Below are 21,796 nucleotides of genomic sequence, written 5' to 3'. Positions count from 1 at the left end.
TATCAAGGAGGAAACAGGCCCAGAGAAGGGAAGTGACTTGGGTGCAGATGGCACAGCTGGTGGGTGGCAGGTGAGAGACTCAGGCCTGGGTCTCATGGCACCACCCCATCTTTTAGCATTGTGTAGAGTGGACCAGGGTCTGCACACTCCAGCCACCCCTTCACCAACACTCTCTTCCATCTCCCTCCTTCTCTTGGGCTCTGGGGCCCTGTCTCCCCACTGCTCACGCTCAGAACAAGTGGAGGTGGCTGAGTCCCCCCCAGAGCACAGGACGCCCTCTCCCCCAGCCCCCACCCTGCTCCCCTCCTGGGGCCATGATGCTGTCTTGCTTTTGCTTGTAATAAAGAAAATATCTCAGCTACTCTTCCATGGTTGCTTGGCAACCCCGAGGGGGGTTGGGTGGGGGGGACCAAGGGGAGGAGGGATGGGGGAGGATTCTGGAGCCAATCTGGAGACAAAGAGTAGGATTTGGGTGACATGGAGCCTGTTCTTAGTGCTAACCTGGCCTGGCCGGGGCGGCGGGTGGGGGCAGCGGGCTTCCTCCCACCCCAGTGTCTCACACCAATAAATATGGATTAGGGAAATGGGCTGAGTTTTTCCCACGGGCCTGAAAGGCCGCATCTGACCTTTCTACCCCCTTTATGTACCAACGTGACAGTCAGAGACAGCAAAGAGCAGGACCCCCTGAGATGCCTCCCCCATGGCCTTCTGACTTGGGGAAACTTTTCACCCTCCTCCTTCCCCTGGCCCCAGACCAGGTCACAGCTCTGCCTGGGCCCTTGTTCCGGGGATGAGGAGGAGGCTGGTTTTCAGGTGGGCGCCAGGAGCTCCCATCCTCAGTGTCCACTCCGGGCCCTGCTGGCCGTGACCGGTGCAGAGCCAGGCTGTGAGGCCCTGGACTGGTTAATGACGGCCCTGCCTGCCTCCTAGACAGTCCTCTGCTCTGTGGCTCCCCCATCCTGTCCCTGCCCCATCTCTGCCTGGGCCTCCTTCATCAGGAGCCCTGTCGTCCGTGTCCCTTTGCGTCCCTCTCCTCAACTCCTTCCCACCACCCTCTTCTCGACTTGGTTTCCCTCTTTCTCTCCTCCTGCCCGCCCCCCACGCCCCAGTCGTCCATGAAACTAGGAAGCCCTTGTGGCTGAGGTATCTCCTGCAGTGAAGAGGGCAGGAAGGGTTGTGGAGGGGAAGGTGGGGGCCGTGATCTCACTCCCTGGTGCCCTGACTTTCTGGTCGTTGGCCGGGGGTGGGGATTGGCTGCTCTGAATGGAGTCAGTGTAGAGGCAGGAAAAGCAAACACCTCCGTGTGGGCCCTGCTGGCAGTGGATGGGAGCGGTCGGGGGGCAGGGGCCTGGGCTCCTCTCAGCCTCCTTGATCAGACCTCTCCCCACTCCTGAGGCTCCCTGTCTTCCTGGACCCTTGGCCTACAGTGTCCAGAAGGAGAGTGGGGTGAAGGTTTAGGGGCAAGCCCTCTGGGAGACGTCTTTGCTCAAATCTTTCCCTGCTCCTCTGCCCAACCCCCAGCCAGTGCCCTTCCTGCCCAGCAGATGCCAGGAAAATCTGTGCCCAGGAAGGGCGGTCTGGCACCTGAGGGCCCCGCCTGACCAGTCCTTCTCAGCAGCAGGAGCTGGGTGGGAGTCACCTTATGCCAGAGACGCCCCAGCAGTGCCATCCACCTCCTGGGCTGAGGAGTACCCCCAAGAGGCTCTGCCCGGGTGAGTGCTCCTCTGGCCCCACAGCCAGGCAGTGAGGGAGGGAGAGGTTGTCCATGTCGGGGCTCCCCAAGACCCCCACAATCTCCGTGAGTCCTCATGGTTCTGTGGCCTTTTCTGTTGTGACTGTCTCACCCTCTGTCTGGGACTCGTGTGTCACTGATGGTTTGGTGAGGGGAGCTGAAGGGATGGTTAGAGAAGCTGGAGGAGAGGGCTGGGAATGTGAGGAGGTAGGAGGGGCTGGAGTCTAGGGTATAGGACTCCTGGATTCCCAGCCAGGTTTTTGTGTTTTATTTTTATTTGTATGATTTTTAAATTTCTGTTTTAAAAGATGAGGTCTCTCTTGCATGGAATATATCTTTATATTAAAAAAAAAAAAAGATAAGGTCTCACTATGTTGCCCAGGCTGGTCTTGAACTCCTGGGCTCAAGCAATCCTCCCACCTCAGCCTCCCTAAGTGCTGTGATTACAGGCCTGAGCTACCGCACCCAGCCTAGCCAACTTTCTGATTAGATTTGTGAAATCACAGAGGCTGCTGTAATGGTTTCCTTTTAACACTTTGGATTCTAAAAGACCTTTGGAATGAGCTCAGAGAGAGTTAGCAGTTCATCCCGGGTGACACAGCAAACTGGTGGTACTCAAACCCACCAGGCCCCCTCATCACACCGCAGGCTGTTTGTGTTATGGAAGCCATCTTTGACCACCTCTCTCTTTCCCTCTCCACATGCAGTTTCCCCCTGAATTTAAGAGGCTGAGGGGTGGAGGGAGCCGACTCTGCCTAGCACCTCCAGGCCTTTCCTTTCTGTTCTCTCTCCAGGCACCATGCCCAGGGCCCAGCCTAGTAGCAGGAGCAGCCCCTGCCTGGGCCTCAGAGCGCCACAATCTCCTCTGACTATCCCTGGGAAGCCGTGGTTGGCTTTTGCCTTACATCCCCCAGAGAATGGCGTCTTTGTTCTTGGTGTCTAACCATAGTCCCTCATGTTGTCTTTAAAGCCCAACCACTTCCCAAAAAGCAAGGTCAACAGCTGACTGCATACCACAGCACCCCAGTGGTGCCTGCTTTGAGGTGGGACCTGGCTGGGGGGACCCTGCCGAGTAGAAACAGGCATTCCTCACTGGGTCAGGCTCTGTTCTGAGGTCGTCCACGTACCTTGCTGAATGGTGGTCACCACATTCCTGCAGTGTGGAGTCAGTTTTACAGATTGGAAAACTGAGACACAGAGCATTGAAGTGACTCATCTGTGGACACACTGTGAGAAAAAGAGCTGGGATTCAAGCCCATAGCTTGGCTGCAGAGCCCAATCCCTTAAACGTTCTTCCATAGTGCCTCTGATTCCTAGGAGGCCTCCGCTGGAGGTCATTGCATTCAATCCCCTGCATCTGGGTGTCTACCCAGGCCCACCTCTGTTCACAGATAAAAATCAATCAAGCTTTTTTTTAAATAAACTTTATTTTTATTTTTTGAGACACAGTCTCACCCTGTCGCCCAGGCTGGAGTGCATGGCCACCATGCTTGGCTGATTTTTGTATTTTTTGTAGAGATGGAGTTTTGCCATGTTGCCCAGGCTGGTCTTGAGCTCCTGGGCTTAAGTGATCCACCTGCCTCAGCCTCCCAAAGTGCTGGGATTACAGGCGGGAGCCTCCCAAAGTGCTTGTCCAACCTCGTTTTTAAAGGCAACTGCAGCTGGGCACAGTGGTTCACGCCTGTAATCCCAGCACTTTGGGAGGCCAGGGAGGGCTGATCACAAGGTCAGGAGTTGAGAGACCAGCCTGGCCAATATGGTGAAACTCCATCTCTACTAAAAATACAAAAATTAGCCAGGCGTAGTGGCGGGTGCCTGTAGTCCCAGCTACTCAGGAGGCTGAGGCAGGAGAATCGCTTGAACCCGGGAGGTGGAGGTTGCAGTGAGCCAAGTTCGCGCCACTGCACTCCAGCCTGGGCGACAGAGTGAGATTCTGTCTCAAAAAATAAATAAATAAATAAATAAAGGCACCTGCTCCAAGGGTGGAATTTCCCCTGGGGATAAGCAGACATTTCTTTATTCATAGCCTTCTGGCAGGGAGGGAAGACCCTCCCAGCCAGAACTCACCATGTCCAGCTGCCTCGTTGTTCCTCTCTCCTTCCCACTGGAGTATAATTTCAGGAAGGAAGCGGCTCCGCCTTGAGTATTGGCTCCACAACCTCCAGGCTGTGTGGCGCTGGACAAATGACTCAACTTCTCTGAGCCTTAGCTTATCAAGTGTAAAGTGGAGCTAATTATACATCTGCTTTGTGAGTCTGAGAAAGTTTACATGATAAAAGGGTATGAAGGTCTGAAAGGGCTTAGTGAGCACAGTGCATGGCACCTCTGAAGTGCACAGGACCAAGTGGCAAATACTTCTTCTCACTGCATCCTGAGGGGTCGTTCCCAGACCCTGAGATCCCACCCAGCCACAGCCAAGTCACCTTCTGGGTTGTCTTACTTAGCCATAGGATTGTCCCTGTTCCCCTGTCCCCTCCCTAGTCCGGGTTCTGGCCTCAAGAAAGAAGGCCCTAGGGGTAAAGGAGTTGGAGGAGGGGGCCTTGGCAGCACCACCATCACCACTGTCATCATCCTCATTGAAACCCTTCTACCTGCAAGATCAGAGCCTCGTGCTTTTGGCCTTATAGTTTAGCCTTCTTTCTACAGATAGGGAAACTGAGGCCCACAGGGGGGAAGGACTTGCTCAGGGTCACGTAGCAAATTGGTGGTGGAGCAGGAACTAGCTCTCAGGCCTCCACATTCCCGGTTGGTTTCCCCTGTCTCTTCTTGATGACTGCCCACCTCAAGTCCTCCCCTGGTGTGCCTAGGGTGTGGGGCCTGGCACCCAGTCCTGCCTGGCAGAGCCTGGAGAGAAGTGAGCTGCGGTTGGTGGAGTAGTCGCAGCGGCCCGGCGCGTTCTCAGCCCGGCTCTTTGTCTGCTGCTTTGTGATGGTAAGTGCTGCTCCTAAATCAGTTCTGTGACACTGTTATTGTTGCCCAGGGCGCAAAGAGTCTAAACTTTTCCCCTGAGGTCAAGAATGTGGCTGGTCCCCAAGCCGCCCAGAGCAGAGGCCTGGGTGGCTGGGGGTGGGGATGGGGCCTCGCCCCGAGCTGGGGCGAGATGTTGGGGGGAGGGGGTCAGCGGGAACAAAACGCTTTGAAATGCCTCCTCTCCATCACTGCCAACATTGTCCGCTGCCCGCGGGGGGCCTGGCACCGCCTCGCCGGGGCTCCGGCCCCCAGCCCTGGCCAGGCGCGGCCCGACATCTGAAAATGGACAGAAGGTTATTGTCCCTTCCCGCAGCCCTTTGTCTGCCCCAGTTCCAGATGTCTAGGCTGGGACCAGGGAACTGACCCATGGTGGGCAGGGGGGGAGGACAAAAAGGGAGAGCACGGGTCACTGCATCCTGAGGGGTCGTTCCCAGACCCTGAGATCCCACCCAGCCACAGCCAAGTCACCTTCTGGGTTGTCTTAGCCCTGAGATTGTCCCTGTTTCCCTGTCCCCTCCCCACTCCAGGTTCTGGCCTTGAGAGAAGGCCCTAGGGGTACAGGAGTCAGAGCAGGGGACCTTGGCAGACTCACGGACGGGGCTGAACCCAGCTCCACCCGGTAACTGTGTGATCTTGGACAGGTGTGGCCCTCTCCCAGCCTGCTTTCCCCATGTGGGGACCACGGACCAGGTTCATTCACAGGTAATGATGGAGCCCTCCTACGTACCAGCTCTGAGCTGAGCACGGGGGCACGCGGTGGTGGATGGGCCACTTGGATCCTGCCCTTGACCATTGTGGTTAAATAGAAGAGTAACAGGCAGCATTTCCCACCCACTACCACTGGGTCAGGTCCTGGGCTAATCACTTCATCTGCGTCATCTCATCCTTTCCATAACAAAATCAAAGATGCAGAGGCATTTTTCCTGTCTCCATTTTCCAGCTTTGGAGACTGCTAGACTCTGAGAGGTCCTGTCACTTGCCCAAAGCCAGGCAGTCTGGAGGCAGCAGAGCTGGGATTCTAGCCCAGGCCGACCGTAGCCACCAGGAGGAGTAATTCGCTAATAAATACTTGGAAAGAATCGAGCACAGAACCTGACACAGCTCCAGACTCAGAACTGGTGGTGTTTACTCCATGCATAGAGTGTCCCCATTCCACAGGTGGGGCGACTGAGGACAGGGAGAGAAAGCCTGGGGCAAAAAGCTCCAGGGAACTTAAACAGTAACACCAACAGCAGTTCCAGAGTCACCAGGGCTGGCCAGAGTGAGACAGGCAGACTTGGTTTCCAACCCCAAACCCCAACTCTGGATGAGCTTGGCAAGTGATTTATTTAGATTCTCCGTGCCTCAGTTTCAAGGTTTCCTCTTCTGTAAAATAAAAATATTCCCAACTGGCCAGGCATGGTGGCTCACACCTATAATCCCAGCATTTTGGGAGGCCAAGGCGGGCAGATCACTTGAGGTCAGGAGTTCAAAACCAGCCTGGTCAACATGGTGAAACCTCATCTCTACTAAAAATACAAAAATTAGCTGGGCCTGGTGGCACGTGCCTGTCATCCCAGCTACTTGGGAAACTGAGGCAGGACAATTGCTTGAACCAGGGAGGTAGAGGTTACAGTGAGTTAAGATGGTACCACTGCACTCTAGCCTAGGCGGCAGAGCAAGAATCCATCTAAAAAAAAAATTAAAAAAAAAGATTTCCTGACTTCACAGGGTTGTCGTGAAAATCAAGTTATATAATACATTTAAAGCACTTAGCAGGCTGGGCACGGTGGCTCATGCCTGTAATCTGAGCACTTTGGGAGGCCAAGGCAGGTGGATCACCTGAGGTCAGGAATTGGAGACCAGCCTGACCAACATGGTGAAACCCCATCTCTACTAAAAATACAAAAATCAACTGGGCATGGTGGCGGGTAATCCCAGATACTTGGGAGGCTGAGGCAGGAGAATCGCTTGAACCCGGGAGGCAGAGGCTGCAGTGAGCTGAGATCGCGTCATTGCACTCCAGCCTGGGCGACACAGTGAGACTCCATCGCCCACCGCCAAGAAAAGCACTTAGCAGATGCCTGGCGCACAGCAAACGGTTAATGATAGCTATGATTATTATTCTGAATAAGGTTAACATTTATCCCTTTGAGCCTCCTGCTGGGTTCACCTGAGGACAAGGCTCTGTGGAGTGGGGCGGGGGTTAGGAGTTGTTGAGGGGGGTGGGGATAGCAAAACTTGGTCTTCTTGGGGTCCCTAGAAGTCCCGAGATGGGCTAGTTCTGTGGGTCAGGGGGAAGCAGAAGGTATCAGGGCTGAGAGAGGGAAGGGGCTGCCTGGGCCCAGAGGAGTTAACAGCTCCCAGGACCTGGCTCAACAGGGCTGCCACGCTGCAGCCACAGCAACGATTTTAGCGGAGGAGCCAGGACTGCTTCCTGATGGGCAAAACAGCTGGCTGCCCAGAGAAAACAGCTGGCCTGGTCCCAGCCTCCTGAGAACAGAGGCAGAGCCTCAGAGGAGGACAGCTGCACATCTGGGATCCGGGGAGAGGAGGGCATGGCCAAAAGGGAGAGAGAGGGTGGTCCGTGGAAGTGTGTGTGGGTGTTGGGTGGACCCCCAGAATGAGGGGGGCTGAGGGCAGATTCCTAGAGCAGAGACCAGGGTGTGCTAAGTCTAAGCAGAATGGGCAGGGATGCCTCCAGCTGGGCTTTGAGGGTGTCAGTTTTCCCTCAAATAGGAAAGATGAGGGGCAGGGGAGGATATTGGGGACAAGCCTCTGCTCAGCCCTGGGTCCTCTTGGAACCGGGCTTGGAGCCGGAGGTGGGGAGGGTGCCCAAGCTGAGCTCCTGGATTCCCATCTGCCGAACTGCACCCAGAACCAGGAGTGGGGTGCGGTCCCATCCTCTGGCCAGGATCCTGGGCTCCCTTGGCCACAAAGCAGGACAGGGGACCAGAGATCCCCCAACTCAGGAGACATGAAGCTGGCAGCTGGTAAGAGCATGCAAGCATCCTCTCTGCTTTGGGTCCCCATTTCAAGCCTGTTTGACTGCCAGGCCATGAGGACTCCCAATCCGGGGGCCCTACCTGGGCCCTGGGGCACCCCCAGGCTGCCCCTACCCATTGGCAAGGAAGCAGCTCCTGGGACCTCAAATGAGGTGGGGCAGGGTACGCAGAGGGTTAATGGGGGTGTGGCCAGAGTCCACTGGACCAGAGCAGCCTACCAGGGTTCCTGACCCCCAACTCCCAGTGGCCTGATACCCCTAGTTTCTCTTTGACCCAAAGGGGCTCTTGTAGCCCACCTCCCTAACATCTAGGAGTAGGGGTTGGCCCCCAGTTTGAGTCTGCCAGCCTCAGCTCCCCTCTCCCTGGTGGAGCCATGCTACAAAGTCTTTGCCGGGGGCAGGCAGGCCTTGAAACTGAGGCTCCCAGCGGGACGAAGGCGCTGGGGAGGGGGACGGTTCTTGCAGGGTCTCTACTCCAGGAAGCCAGAGTCAAGCCTGAGGCGCTGGCGCCATCACCTGGATTTGGTCAGAACTACAATGGCTGAAGTGGGTGAGGATGCTGCAGGCAGAAACCGGCAGCCCCACCAGGTGTCAACCCCATAGGATCTGGATCGCGCTCAGCCAGATGGGTCCGAGCAATCATTTTTTTCCAGGCATGACCCAGCTAATGAGGTCTTAGGCTCCACAGGACAGCACTTTTTTTTTTTTTTTTTTGAGACAGAGTTTTGCTCTTGTTGCCCAGGCTGGAGTGCAATGGCGAGATCTCGGCATACTGCAACCTCTGCCTCCCAGGTTCAAGCGATTCTCCTGCCTCAGCCTCCCGAGTAGCTGGGATTACAGACACCCGCCATCACGCCCGGCTAATTTTGTATTTTTTAGTAGAGACAGGGTTTCTCCATGTTGGCCAGGCTGGTCCCAACCTCAGGTGATCCACCCGCCCCAGCATCCCAAAGTGCTGGAATTACAGGCGTAAGCCACCGCACCCGGGCTTTTTTTTTTTTTTTTTGATGGAGTCTTGCTCTGGCCCAGGCTGGAGTGCAGTGGTGCGATCTTGGCTCACTGCAACCTCCGCCTGCTGGTTCCCAGTCCAAGAAATTCTCCTGCCTCAGCCTCCCAGGTAGCTGGGATTAGAGGCACGTGCCATCATGTCCAGCTAATTTTTGTACTTTTAGTAGGGATTACACGTCTGTAATCCCTGCACTTTGGGAGGCCGAGGTGGGTGGATCACGAGGTCAGAAGTTCAAGACCAGCCTGGCCAAGATGGTGAAACCCTGTCTCTAGTAAAAATACAAAAATTAGTCGGGCATGGTGGCGAGCGCCTGTAATCCCAACTACTCGGGAGGCTGAGGCAGGAGAATCCCTTGAACCTGGGAGGCGGAGGTTGCAGTGAGCCAAGACCATGCCGTTGCACTCCAGCTTGAGTGACAGAGTGGGACTACATCTCAAAAAAAAAAAAAGAAAGAAAGAAAAGAAGAGAAAAGAAAAAAAGAAAATCCAAAACCTTGCCATATGGCTGGGCGCAGTGGCTCATGCCTGTAATCCTAGCACTTTGGGAGGCTGAGGTGGGCGGATCACCTGAGGTCAGGAATTTGAGACCAGGGTGGTCAGCATTGGCAAAAGCCCGTCTCTACTAAAAATACAAAAGTTAGTCGGGCGTGGTGGCAGTTGCCTGTAATCCCAGCTGCTCAGGAGGCTGAGACAGGAGAATCGCTTGAACCCAGGAGGCAGAGGTTGCAGTGAGCCGAGATCGCACCATTGCACTCCAGCTTGGGTGACAGAGCGAGACTCCTTCTCAAACACAAAACCAAAACCAAAACCCTGCCATAGTTTCAAGGCACTGGGTGACCTGGCCGTTCCTACCTATTTTACCTCACGTCTTACCATATCCTCTTGCTCACCTTGCTCCAATCACACTGGCCGCCTTTCGTGTTCCCACCCCGGGCCTTTGCTCTACCTGTTCCTGCATCTGGAACACTCTTCCCTCAGATCTCCCCTTGATTAACTCTTCCTTTTGTTCCAAAATGTCTTCCCTGACCCCTCTGTCTGAATGTTGCTCGACTCCCAACTACTCTCAGTTCTCTCTCTCTCTTATTTATTTATTTATTTATTTATTTTTGAGCCAGTGTCTGCTCTGTTGCCCTGGCTGGAGTGCAGTGGTGCAATCTCAGCTCACTGCAACCTCTGCTTGCCGGGCTCAAGTGATTCTCCCACCTCAACCTCCTGAGTAGCTGGGACTACAGGTGTGCACCACCATGCTCGGCTGATTTTTGTACTTTTTGTAGAGACAGGGTTTCACCATGTTGGCCAGGCTGGTCTGGAACTCCTGAGCTCAAGCAATGTGCCTGGCTTGGCTTCCCAAAGTGCTGGGATTACAGGTGTGAGCCACTGCCTTCAGCCTACTCTCAGTTCTTGATCATGTATTTCAATTTGTTCATGGCATTTACCATTCCTTGAAATGATCTCTTCATTGATTGTTTTGCTTGTTTCCTGTTTCTCCTCACCAAAATGTAAGGAGCCTAGGAGCAGAGACTGCTTCTGTTTTGTGCATCTCTGTATTCCCAGCCCCTAGCGTTCCACCTGCACATAGCATGTGCTCGGGAAATAGTTGCTGAATGAACGGGATCATACAGAATGACCTGTAGGGATATGTCTCCCAGACATGGCATCAGGGAAATCTTTGCAGAGAGAGGAAGTTTTGGCTGAGACTATAGGACCCAGAGTATAGAAGCTGCCCAGGAAGGGAAAGACCAATCCAGGCAGCGGGACCAAGGGAAAAAATAGAAAAGGATGTGGGAAGGTCCAAAAGCATGGAGTATTCTGGAAACTGTAAATTGTGCAATTTGGCTGGAGCATAAGGTCGGGTCAGGGGGAGGGCTTGCAGACCAGAGGAGGTGCAGAAGATGCAGGCAGGCCATGAAGGGCCTTGTTGCCCCTTGAGGGGTTGAGCTCTGTGCTCAGCGGTGGCAGCTCTGAAGGGAGTTATTGTCAGGCATTTTAGAAAGGCGTGCTGGCCGGACTCAGTAGCTCACACCTGCAATCCCAGCACTTTGGGAGGCCGAGGTGGGAGGATCGCTTAAGTCTAGGAGTTCAAGACCAGCCTGGGCAGCATAGTGAGATCCCCGTCTATACAAAGTAAGTAAATAAATAAATATTAGGTATGCACCTGTAGTCCCAACTACTCAGGAGGCTGAGACGGGAGGATGGCTTGAGTCCAGGAGTTCGAGGCTGCAGTGAGCAATGATCATGCTACTGCACTCCAGCCTGGATGCAGGTATGAGGAGGAAGTGTCCACTCGGGGGAGTGGTTGGAGGACTCTGGTCTCTGCAGGATCCACCTTGATGTGTGTCAAGCAGAGAATGGAAGGAAGTGAAGAGTGAGACAGGGAACAAGGTTCACATTCACCATTCAAGGGGCTTGGAGGAAGAGAGTGAGTTATGGCCACAGCTAGAGGCCACAGGGGTGCCTTGGTGCTTTCTTATCTTTGGTTGTGGGAGATCCAAGTCCTTTGATAAGTGGAAGGAAGGGCCTAGAAGAGAGGGAGGATGGGGATCCAGGAAGGGTGAGGGGACCAGGTGTAACCACCCAATGGGTTCACCTTGCTTGCTGCCTAGACAGAACCGATTTATCAAGACAGGGGAGGCCGGGCGCGGTGGCTCACGCCTGTAATCCCAGCACTTTGGGAGGCCGAGGCGGGCGGATCACGAGGTCAGGAGATCGAGACGACGGTGAAACCCCGTCTCTACTAATAATACAAAAAGTTAGCCGGGAGTGGTGGCGGGCACCTGTAGTCCCAGCTACTCGGGAGGCTGAGGCAGGAGAATGGTGTGAACCCGGGAGGCGGAGCTTGCAGTGAGCCGAGATCACGCCACTGCACTCCAGCCTGGGTGACAGAGCGAGACTCCGTCTCAAAAAAAAAAAAAAAAAAAAAAAGACAGGGGAATTACAAAGGAGAAAGAGTAATTCACACAGAGCCGGCTGTGCAGGAGACCGGAGTTTTATTATTACTTAAATCGGTTCTCCCCAGTCATGTGGGGATCAGAGTTCTTAAATATAATTTGGCAGGTAGGGGCTTGGAAAGTGGAAAATGCTGATTGGTCAGATTGGAGATGGAATCATAGGAGGTGGAAGTTAGGTGTTCTTAATGTCTTCTGTTCCTGGGTGCGATGGTAGAACTGGTTGGGCCAGATTACTGGTCTGGCTGGTGTCAGCTGATCCATCGGGTGCAGGGTCTGCAAAATATCTCAAGCACTGACTTTAGGTTTTACAATAGTGATGTTACCCCAGGAGCAATTTGGGGAGGACCCAAAGGCTGCATGACCCCTAAACTGTAATTTCTAATCTTATAGCTAGTTTGCCAGTCCTGCAAAGGCAGACTGGACCCCAGGCAAGAAGAAGGGTCTTTTTGGGAAAGGGCTGTTATAAATTTTGTTTCAGAGTCAAACCATGAACTGAATTCCTTCCCAAAGTTAGTTCAGCCTACGCCCAGGAGTGAACAAGGACAGCTTAAGGGTTAGAAGCAAAACAGAATCAGTTAGGTCTGATTTGTTCCGCTGTCATAATTTCCTGAGTTACAAATTTGCAAAGGCGGTTTCACAGGGGCCGTTCTGTTGAGGAGGGGTGTGCCTCCTGAGGCTGGCTGAGGGCAGAGGTGGAAGGTTTGGAGGCTGGAAATGAGAGTTCCCAGGTAATGGCTTCTATTTTCTCCAAAAAGTAGTAGAGAGATCTTTGCTGGGGGAGAGGGGCAGTGGAATGGGGGCTTGAGAAGACTGGAGGCTTTGTTTTGTTTTGTTTTGTTTTTTTGAGACAGAATCTCACTCTGTCACCCAGGCTGTAGTGCAGTGGCGTGATCTCGGGTCACTGCAACTCCCACCTCCTAGGTTCAAGTGATTCTTCTGCCTCAGAATCCCAAGTGGCTGGGGCTACAGGCATGTGCCACCACACCTGGCTAATTTTTTTTTGTATTATTACTATTTTTTTTTTTTTTTGAGACGGAGTTTCGCCCTTGTTGCCCAGGCTGGAATGCAATGGCGCGATCTCGGCTCACTGCAACCTCTGCCCCCCCGGGTTCAAGTGATTCTCCTGCCTCAGCCTCCTGAGTAGCTGGGATTACAGACACGCGCCACCATGCCCAGCTAATTTTGTGTTTTTAGTACAGACGGGGTTTCTTCATGTTGGTCAGGCTGGTCTTGAGCTGCCGACCTCAGGTGATCCACTTGCCTCAGCCTCCCAAAGTGCTGGGATTACAGGTGTGAGCCACTGCCCCGGTCTTTTTTTGTATTTTTAATAGAGACAGGGTTTCACTGTGTTTCCTAGGCTGGTCTCGAACTCCTGGCCTCAAGTGATCTGCCCACCTCAGCCTCCCGAAGTCCTGGGATTACAGGCATGAGCCACCGTGCCTCAATGACTGGAAGCATTTGAAATGCCCTGAGGGGAGTGGGCAGGGGACACAGGGAAACAGGATTCTTGGGCTGGGTGAGAGCCCAAGTGAGGGTAGAGACCCTGAGTTTGCAGTTGCCCCAACCTGCCCCAAAACAAGATGGCTATTGGGTTTTCCAGGCAGGTGTGATGGGAAAACTCTGAGGCAAGAAAGTTAGTGACAGGCTGGACTACTGGGGAGGGTGGGAGGACTGGGGGGAAGAGGAGGACTTGAGGCCAGGGAAGAATCAGGAAGCTCCCTGTCTTAGTCCGTTTGGGCTGCTATAACAACATATCTTAGACTGCATAATGTATAAACAACAGAAATTTATCAGCCGGGTGCAGTGGCTCACACCTGTAATCCCAGCATTTTGGGAGGCTGAGGCAGCTGGATCAACTGAGGTCAGGAATTCGAGACCAGCCTGACCAACGTAGTGAAAACCCATCTTTACTAAAAATACAAAAAATTAGCCAAGCATAGTGGTGTGCGGCTGTAATCCCAGCTACTCAGGAGACTGAAGCAGGAGAATTGCTTGAACCACCCCCCAACCCCTGGCCAAAAAAAAAGAAATTTATTGCTAATAGTTCTGGGGGTTGGGAGGTCCAAGGTCAAGGCGTCAGCAGATTTGGTGTCTGGTAAGGGCCCGTTCCTCATACCTGGGGCCTTCTAGCTGTGTCTTCATGTGGCAGAAGGGGTTGACAAGCTCCCCAGGCCTCTTTTTTTCTTTTTGAGATGGAGTCTCGCTCTGTTGCCAGGCTAGAGTACAGTGGCATGATCTTGGCTCACTGCAACCTCCGCCTCCTGGGTTCAAGCGATTCTCTTGCCTCAGCCTCCTGAGTAGCTGGGACTACAGGCACGCGACACCACACCCAGCTGATTTTTGTATTTTTACTAAAGATGGGGTTTCACTATGTTGGCCAGGATGGTCTTGATCTCTTGACCTCATGATCCACCCCCCTCAGCCTCCCAAAGTGTTGGGATTACAGGCGTGAGCCACCGCATCCGGCCCCCAGGCCTCTTTTATAAGGGCACTAGCCGCATTCAGGTGGGGTAGCCCACCCAATCAACTCCCAAAGGCCCCGCCTGTTTTTGGTTTTTTTTTTTTTTTGAGACGGAGCCTGGCTCCATCGCCCAGGCTGGAGTGCAGTGGCGCGATCTCGGCTCACTGCAAGCTCCGCCTCCTGGGTTCACGCCATTCTCCTGCCTCAGCCTCCTGAGTAGCTGGGACTACAGGTGCCCGCCACCACGCCCGGCTATTTTTTTCTATTTTTTACTAGAGACAGGGTTTTGCCGTGTTAGCCAGGATGGTCTTGATCTCCTGACCTCGTGATCCGCCCGCCTCCGCCTCCCAAAGTGCTGGGATTACAAGCGCGAGCCACCGCGCCGGGCCGGCCCCGCCTCTTAATACCCTGACATTAACATTAGGTTTTCTTTTTTCTTTTTTTTTTTTTTTTTTGAGACGGAGTCTCGCTGTCGCCCAGGTTGGAGTGCAGTGGCGCGATCTCGGCTCACTGCAGGCTCCGCCTCCCGGGTTCACGCCATTCTCCTGCCTCAGCCTTTTGAGTAGCTGGGACTACAGGTGCCCGCCACCTCGCCCGGCTAATTTTTTGTATTTTTAGTAGAGATGGGGTTTCACCGTGTTAGCCAGGATGGTCTCGATCTCCTGACCTCGTGATCCGCCCACCTCGGCCTCCCAAAGTGCTGGGATTACAGGCGTGAGCCACCGCGCCCAGCCAACATTAGGTTTTCAACATGTGAGTTTTGAGGGTCACGGACATTCTGACCATAGCACCCTTGGACCAATAGGACAGGGAGAGGCTGTGGAATGACTCTGGGGTGGGTGAAGTAGGGAACACTGCTTTGCTTTAGAAAGGGAATCCCTCTTCTGGGGCTGGGAGTGGCTTCCCGCAGGGGACTACCGTGCAAGGGAGGAGGAATCTGGCATCTCTCCAGAATGCTTCTCATTGCAGGGCCGCTGGCCTAGAAATGGCCTCAAATGGAAGCTGCCACCCGATCCTGGTGGAGGCTTTGGAGCTAGGCTAGAGATCAGGACTCCGGGGTTCAGTGCGCACGTGCTGCCCCTGCACTAGGTAAGTTCCTTCCTCTATGGACCTTCAGCCCTCCCCTTGCAGTGGAGATAGTGTGCACAGCCCTGGCTCCCCTCCCTGACCCTGGGAAAAGGCTGAAGGGAGACCCCGTGCTGTTCCTAGGAAAGGAGATCTTCCCAGCGGTGGGAGGGTGAAGGGGGAGCCTCCCTCTCCTCCAGTCCTGTCTTCCCAGCCCCAGGGCGGAGCTCTACCTGTGTGTCAGGCTCCACGCGGGAAAAGCTGCCAGTGCATTCATTCTCTCGAGGAATCCCTGCAAACCCTCCCAGATGGGTGGCGTTATCAGCCCGATTTTACCCGAGAGGCTCCTGAGGGAAAGGGACCTGTCTGAGGTTGGTGACAGACACCCAGTTCGATCCCATCTGTGGTGCCGCCAGGCCGCTCCCTTTTCTGCTTCTCTCCCGAGAGGCTGCAGAGTCCTTTCCCTCCCAGCAGGGTCCTAAGGACCCCGGCGGTGCTCCAGGGGAGCCAACATCCCCTGCTTTGGAGGACGGACGGGTCGGGTCGCAGTGAGCAGCTCCGTGGTGTCCCCTAGTTCTACACTCAGACCAAGAGAGGGCTGTGAGGGCTGTGCTCTTTTTTTTTTTTTTTCTTTTTGAGACGGAGTCTCGGTCTGTCATCCAGGCTGTAGTGCAGTGGCGCGATCTCGGCTCACTGCAACCTCCGCCTCCCGGGTTCAAGCGATTCTCCTGCCTCAGCCTCCCAAGTAGCTGGGAGTACAGGCACCCGCCACGACGCCCGGCTAATTTTTGTATTTTTAGTACAGATGGGATTTCACCATGTTGGCCAGGCTGGTCTTGAACTGATCTCAGGTGATCCTCCCGCCTCGGTCTCCCAAAGTGCCAGGATTACAGGCGTGAGCTACCACGCCCGGCCTGGCTGTGCTCTCTTAAAGGGCCGAAGCAATGCGGGTGCTGGCGACCGACGCAAGGAGGTGACGCACAGGGGACTTAAGGAGCGGACCGCCGCGGGAGGACGCGCCCAGGTCAGGGGGACTCCCTCTGCGCCCCCTACGCTGGGTCTCCGGCCCACGCGTGGCCCGGCTGGTCTGCGGAGCTAGCGCCAGGGCCGCCAGAGGGCGCCCGGGGCGGAGGATGGGGCGGGAGCTGGGGAAGCCCGGGAGGTGGTGGCCGAGTGGGCGCCGCCCCTCTGGGTCTGCGGCTCAGGTCGAAGGGTCGGCTGCGTGGGCCGGGGAATCCGGATTCCGGGGGTTCAACGCCCAGGGGTTCCATGAGCCGCTACTGTTCTCGGACGCCCGGCCGGCCCCGACGCACTCGTCCTAGCACCCCTCCCCTGTCCGGTCCTCCGGCCCCTCCGCCGTCGCCCCTCCGGGGTCTAGCCGGGCGGGGCTGCTCCAGGGTCGCGGCTGGCGCGGGTCCCCGGGCCCTGGCCCTCCGGTGCCCTGGGCCAAGGACAGAAAACTTGAGCATCCACGCGCAGGGGTGGGGAGCAGGATCCCACTCTGGGGGTGCACTGCCCCGCCCTCTCCGGGTCTGCCTCGGCCCCGCCCGGGCCTCAGGCCCCGCCCCCTCCCCTCCGCCGGCCCGAGAGCCCCGGGGGCCGCTGCAGCCGCCCAAGCGCCCGCCATGCGCGTTGCCCCCGCCGCGCCGCTGCTCCAGCTGCTGCTCCTGCTGGGGCCGTGGCTGGAGGCTGCGGGCGTTGCGGAGTCGCCGCTGCCCGCCGTGGTCCTTGCCATCCTGGCCCGCAATGCCGAACACTCGCTGCCCCACTACCTGGGCGCTCTGGAGCGGCTGGACTACCCCCGGGCCAGGATGGCCCTCTGGTGAGAGACCCGGGCATTGGCACCGAGTGGGCACCTAACCCCCAGCTTCGCAGATGGCCCCAGCCCCCGGCGGCCCTGTCTGCTCGCTCCCTGCCCAGACACCACCTAGACAGGCCCCTCCCCTCACAGACGGCCCTGCCAGCCCGAGCCGCCAGAGAGGACCCCGAGCCCCCTGCTGGGAGACGACAGACCTCTGAGGCCACAGGCCGACGCGGGACACCCACCCCTCCTTCTGGTCCCCTACTCCTTCCTCTTGGGGCCTTCCCTGGGTGTAGGTTGGGCCCAGCCAGCCCTTTTCACCCCAGCCTTCAGGGCCCAGCTCAACCCCAGTGGGACCTGTGGTTGGCTGGATTTGAAGAGGAGCAGACAGGAACCTCTGAAGTCCACTGGGGCCCAACGTGGCAGGGATCGACCACGCTGGAGGCTTCCGGGCACAGGTTGGGGGTGCCATCAGCACTGGGCTCCGGGCTGTGCAGGGGAGTCACACCGGCCCCCCCACCGCCCCCGTGCTGGGGCCAGCTCTCTTGGTAGATCTTGGTAGAGGGGCGGGATCCTGTCAGCCAAGGGCAGTCCCCCTTCCTGGAGCCTCTCCCCTCTGGCATCTCTGTACCCCCAGGGCACTGGGATCGAAGGCCACAACCCCTGGTCTGTAGACACCAGAACAGGGAGGAGTCCCTGGCTGAGGTTGGGGGTAAACTGAGAAAAATGACAAGCCACCCTCTACAACACACCACAGTTGGGCTGGGGGGGGTGGAGCCCTGGCCTGGGGAGGCCGCCCACAATTACCACAGTTTGGGAGTTTGTTAGTTCCCACCCCTGTAAGACTTGACACGTAGTCTTCATTTCTGGGGAATTGGCTTAAAGGGGCAGCATCACCCAAAACCTGGGCACTTGGCTAAACCCCCACCTCTGTTATGGGGGCCCCTTCCCCAGGAGAGGGGAGGCTGTGCCCCATGACAGCAGAGCTTGGACCCATCTGCATTCTTAGGGACGCTTAGAGCATGGTTTGGTCCTTATTACAACCTGGGGGTGGAGGAAAGCAGCAGCTCTTCTGTCTAGTCCCCATTCAGAGAGGGACAGGGGCTGGCCTGTGGTCACACAGCCACAGGTCACATAGGTAGGTATCTGCCCACCTAACGAAGGTAACCAGGGAATGCGCCAGGTGTGATCCTTAAAGTCAAGGTACTTTTCATCTTTCAAAATGCATTCGTTGGCCAGGCATGGTGGCTTACGCCTGTAATTTCAGCACTTTGGGAGGCCGAAGTGGGCAGATCACCTGAGGTGAGGAGTTCAAGACCAGCCTGGCTAACATGGTGAAACCCCATCTCTACTAAACACACAAAAATTAGCCGGGCATGGTGGTGCACACCTGTAATCCCAGGTACTCAGGAGGCTGAGGCAGGAGAATCACTTGAACCCGGGAGGCGGAGGTTGCAGTGAGTCGAGATCATACCACTGCACTACAGCCTGGGCGACAGAGCAAGATTCCATCTCAAAAAAAATGCATTCTTCTTCTCTTATCTTCGTCCATGACATAGGCAGGACAGCTTAAATTATAGAGGGAGGACATGAAGCCCAGAGAAAGATGGGACTTGCCTGAGGTCACACAGCAGGTCACAGAACTGTGGTGGGGACCTGGCTGTGCTGCCTCCAGCCTCTCTGCTGTAGCACACCTACCCTTCACTGTTCCAAGGAGAGCTCGACCTCAAAGGTGTTAGTGCTTTGGGGTCAAGGCTGCCTTGGGGTTCAATCCTGTGGCTGTGCCCCCTCAGCCTTTTTTCTTCCCGTCCCCAGGTGTGCCACGGACCACAATGTGGACAACACCAAAGGTGTTAGTGCTTTGGGGTCAAGGCTGCCTTGGGGTTCAATCCTGTGGCTGTGCCCCCTCAGCCTTTTTTCTTCCCGTCCCCAGGTGTGCCACGGACCACAATGTGGACAACACCACAGAGATGCTGCAGGAGTGGCTGGCGGCTGTGGGCGATGACTATGCTGCTGTGGTCTGGAGGCCTGAGGGCGAGCCCAGGTGGTGATCTGAGGGGAAGGGTGCTGGGGAAGATGGAGAACAGCTGCAGCCCAGAGAGGAAAAGGGACAGCCCAGAGCCACAGGCTCCAAGCCAGGGCTCTGTCCACTGCCCTGCAGAGAGGGAGGGGCATGTACCCCATGGGAACATCTCACCGCTCTATCCCCTCAGGTTCTACCCAGATGAAGAGAGTCCCAAGCACTGGACCAAAGAAAGGCACCAGTTTCTGATGGAGCTGAAGCAGGAAGCCCTCACCTTTGCCAGGAACTGGGGGGCCGACTATATCCTGGTGAGGAAGTCTGGCTAGAATCGGGCTTCTGAAAGGTGGTAGTATCCGTCCCTGATAGAAATCTGGGTATAGGCTGGGCGCAGTGGCTCACGCCTATAATCCTAGCACTTTGGGAGGCCAAGGCAGGTGGATCACCTGAGGTCAGAAGTTCGAGACCAGCCTGGCCAACACGGTGATACCCCATCTCTACTAAAAATACAATAATTAGCTGGGCGTGGTCGCAGGCGCCTGTAATCCTAGCTGCTTGGGAGGCTGAGGCATAAGAATGGCATGAACCTGGGAGGTAGAGGTTGCACTGAGCTGAAATCATGCCACTGCATTCCAGCCTGGGTGACAAGAGTGAAACTCAGTCTCAAAAAAAAAAAAAAAAAAAAAAAGAAATCTGAATGTGACTGACCCACCCGAAGGCTGGATCCTTCAGCAGGCTATCTGGGCCAGAGCCCAGACCAGATGTTCAGATTGGATCCCTATGTTAAAAGCTCAGACTAGGTACTAAGCCTTGACCCCTCAGATAGATCCCGTTGTATATACTTTACTGAGCCTCGATTTCTGGGCTAGAGCCCAGGGTATAAATTGAGCCTGGATCTCTGAACTAGAGCTCAGAGTAGGTGTTTGGATCCATTTTCTAAGCCAGATCCCAGATAAAGGTCTTAGATCAGTAACTCAGGTATAATCTCTGGACCCAGTCCCTGAGTCAGTGCCCCAGACTAGAGCCTTGGTCCAGAAACAGATGTACTGAGTTTGTTAGACCTCTGTAAGAGCATTCCCACTGGATCCTAGGAGCCACGCTGGGTCTCTGGCAGGACCACTCAGTGAACTCCTTGGGGGGCTGCAGCCCAGGCAGGGCTGGAGCCTGTGACGTCCCCTCCTCAAAGTTTGCAGACACAGACAACATTCTGACCAACAATCAGACTCTGCGGCTTCTCATGGGGCAGGGGCTTCCAGTGGTGGCCCCAATGCTGGACTCCCAGACCTACTACTCCAACTTCTGGTGTGGGATCACCCCCCAGGTGAGGCCGGGATGGGGGCCTTGGGTGGATTGAGGTCGTGGAAGGAGGGACGTGGAGAGCAGAGAGCCTGAGGCCTTGGGGTCTGTGGGCAGGGGCAGGGGAGCCCTCTCACAGCCCAAAGCATCCCTTTTCCCCAGGGCTACTACCGCCGCACAGCTGAGTACTTCCCCACCAAGAACCGCCAGCGCCGGGGCTGCTTCCGTGTCCCCATGGTCCACTCCACCTTCCTTGTATCCCTGCGGGCTGAAGGGGCAGACCAGCTTGCTTTCTACCCGCCACATCCCAACTACACTTGGCCTTTCGACGACATCATCGTCTTCGCCTATGCCTGCCAGGCTGCTGGTGAGGACCAGCCCTCCTTTAGCATTCCTTGGAGGCCTCTGCACATTTGCACATGCTATTCCGGCTGCTTACCATGCCCTTCCCTACTCTGCATTTCATCCTGTTAACTTATGAGATACAACTTTGGGTCATGAGTTTTCTTTTCTCTCTCTCTCTCTCTCTTTTTTTTTTTTTTTTTTGGTGTGATCTCGGCTCACTGCAAACTCTGCCTCCCGGGTTCAAATGATTTCCTGCCTCAGCTTCCCGAGTAGCTGGGATTACAGGCACCCGCCACCACACCCAGCTAATTTTTGTATTTTTAGTAGAGACGGGGTTTCGCCATGTTGGTCAGGCTGGTCTCAAAACTCCTGAGCTCAGGTGATCCACCCGCCTTGGCCTCCCAAAGTACTGGCATTACAGGTGTGAGCCACCGCACCCAGCCAGTGGTTACTTTTAAGATGAAAGGTTTGTTGTTGTTGTTGTTGTTGTTGTTGTTTTTGGGACAGAGTCTCACTCTGTTGCCCAGGCTGGAGTGCAGTGGCCAATCTTGGCTCACTGCAAGCTCCGCCTCCCGGGTTCAAGCCATTCTCCTACCTCAGCCTCCAGAGTAGCTGGGACTACAGGCACCTGCCACCACGCCCGGCTAATTTTTGTATTTGTAGAGATGGGGTTTCACCGTGTTAACCAGGATGGTCTCGATCTCCTGACCTCGTGATCTGCCCGCCTCGGCCTCCCAAAGTGCTGGGATTACAGGCGTGAGCTACTGCGCCCAGCCAAGATGAAAGTTACTAGAAAGAGTTTGGGTATGGCCGGGCAAGGTGACTCAGACCCTAATCTCAAAGTCTTGGGAAGCTGAGGCTGGAGGGGAAATCACTTGAGCTCAGGAGTTCGAGACCAGCCTGGACAACATAGCAAGACCTCATCTCTTTTCTGCCCTTTTTTTTTTTTTGAGATGGAGTTTCGCTCTTGTTGCCCAGGCTGGAGTGCAATGGCGTGATCTTGGCTCACTGCAACCTCTGCCTTCCGGGTTCAAGCAGTTATCCTGCCTCGGCCTCCCGAGTAGCTGGGATTACAGGCATGCACCGCCACGCCTGGGTAATTTTGTGTTTTTAGTAGAGACGGGGTTTCTCCGTGTTGGTCAGGCTCTTCTCGAACTCCTGACCTCA

General features: G+C 55.5%; 1 protein-coding gene across 8 annotated transcripts in view; it reads left to right on the top strand.

Annotated features, from left to right (window-relative positions):
- Positions 1–432: 432 nt before the first annotated feature.
- The window catches only part of CERCAM (cerebral endothelial cell adhesion molecule), a 33,093-nt gene continuing 11,729 nt past the window's right edge, over positions 433–21,796 (top strand). Inside the window, exons 1-10 of one of the 8 annotated variants that reach the window (XM_063787503.1) lie at positions 433–461; positions 1,619–1,712; positions 4,540–4,663; positions 5,230–5,404; positions 15,072–15,191; positions 16,102–16,191; positions 18,902–19,012; positions 19,182–19,299; positions 20,175–20,309; positions 20,447–20,651. In XM_063787503.1, coding sequence (XP_063643573.1) covers positions 18,939–19,012; positions 19,182–19,299; positions 20,175–20,309; positions 20,447–20,651 — 532 coding nt within the window. In that variant the 5' untranslated portion in view covers positions 433–461; positions 1,619–1,712; positions 4,540–4,663; ... (2 more) ...; positions 16,102–16,191; positions 18,902–18,938. Of the gene's footprint in view, positions 462–1,521; positions 1,713–4,539; positions 4,664–5,229; positions 5,405–14,723; positions 14,856–15,071; positions 15,192–16,101; positions 16,192–16,212; positions 16,990–17,118; positions 17,427–18,783; positions 19,013–19,181; positions 19,300–20,174; positions 20,310–20,446; positions 20,652–21,796 lie in introns of those variants that run through there. The other 7 variants (XM_063787502.1, XM_063787504.1, XM_009457386.5 and 4 more) reach the window with 7 other exon arrangements.

This window comes from Pan troglodytes, chromosome 11 (genome assembly GCF_028858775.2).
Source record: "Pan troglodytes isolate AG18354 chromosome 11, NHGRI_mPanTro3-v2.0_pri, whole genome shotgun sequence".
Classification (NCBI taxonomy): domain Eukaryota; kingdom Metazoa; phylum Chordata; class Mammalia; order Primates; family Hominidae; genus Pan; species Pan troglodytes.
This window is presented reverse-complemented; position numbering and strand designations above follow the sequence as displayed.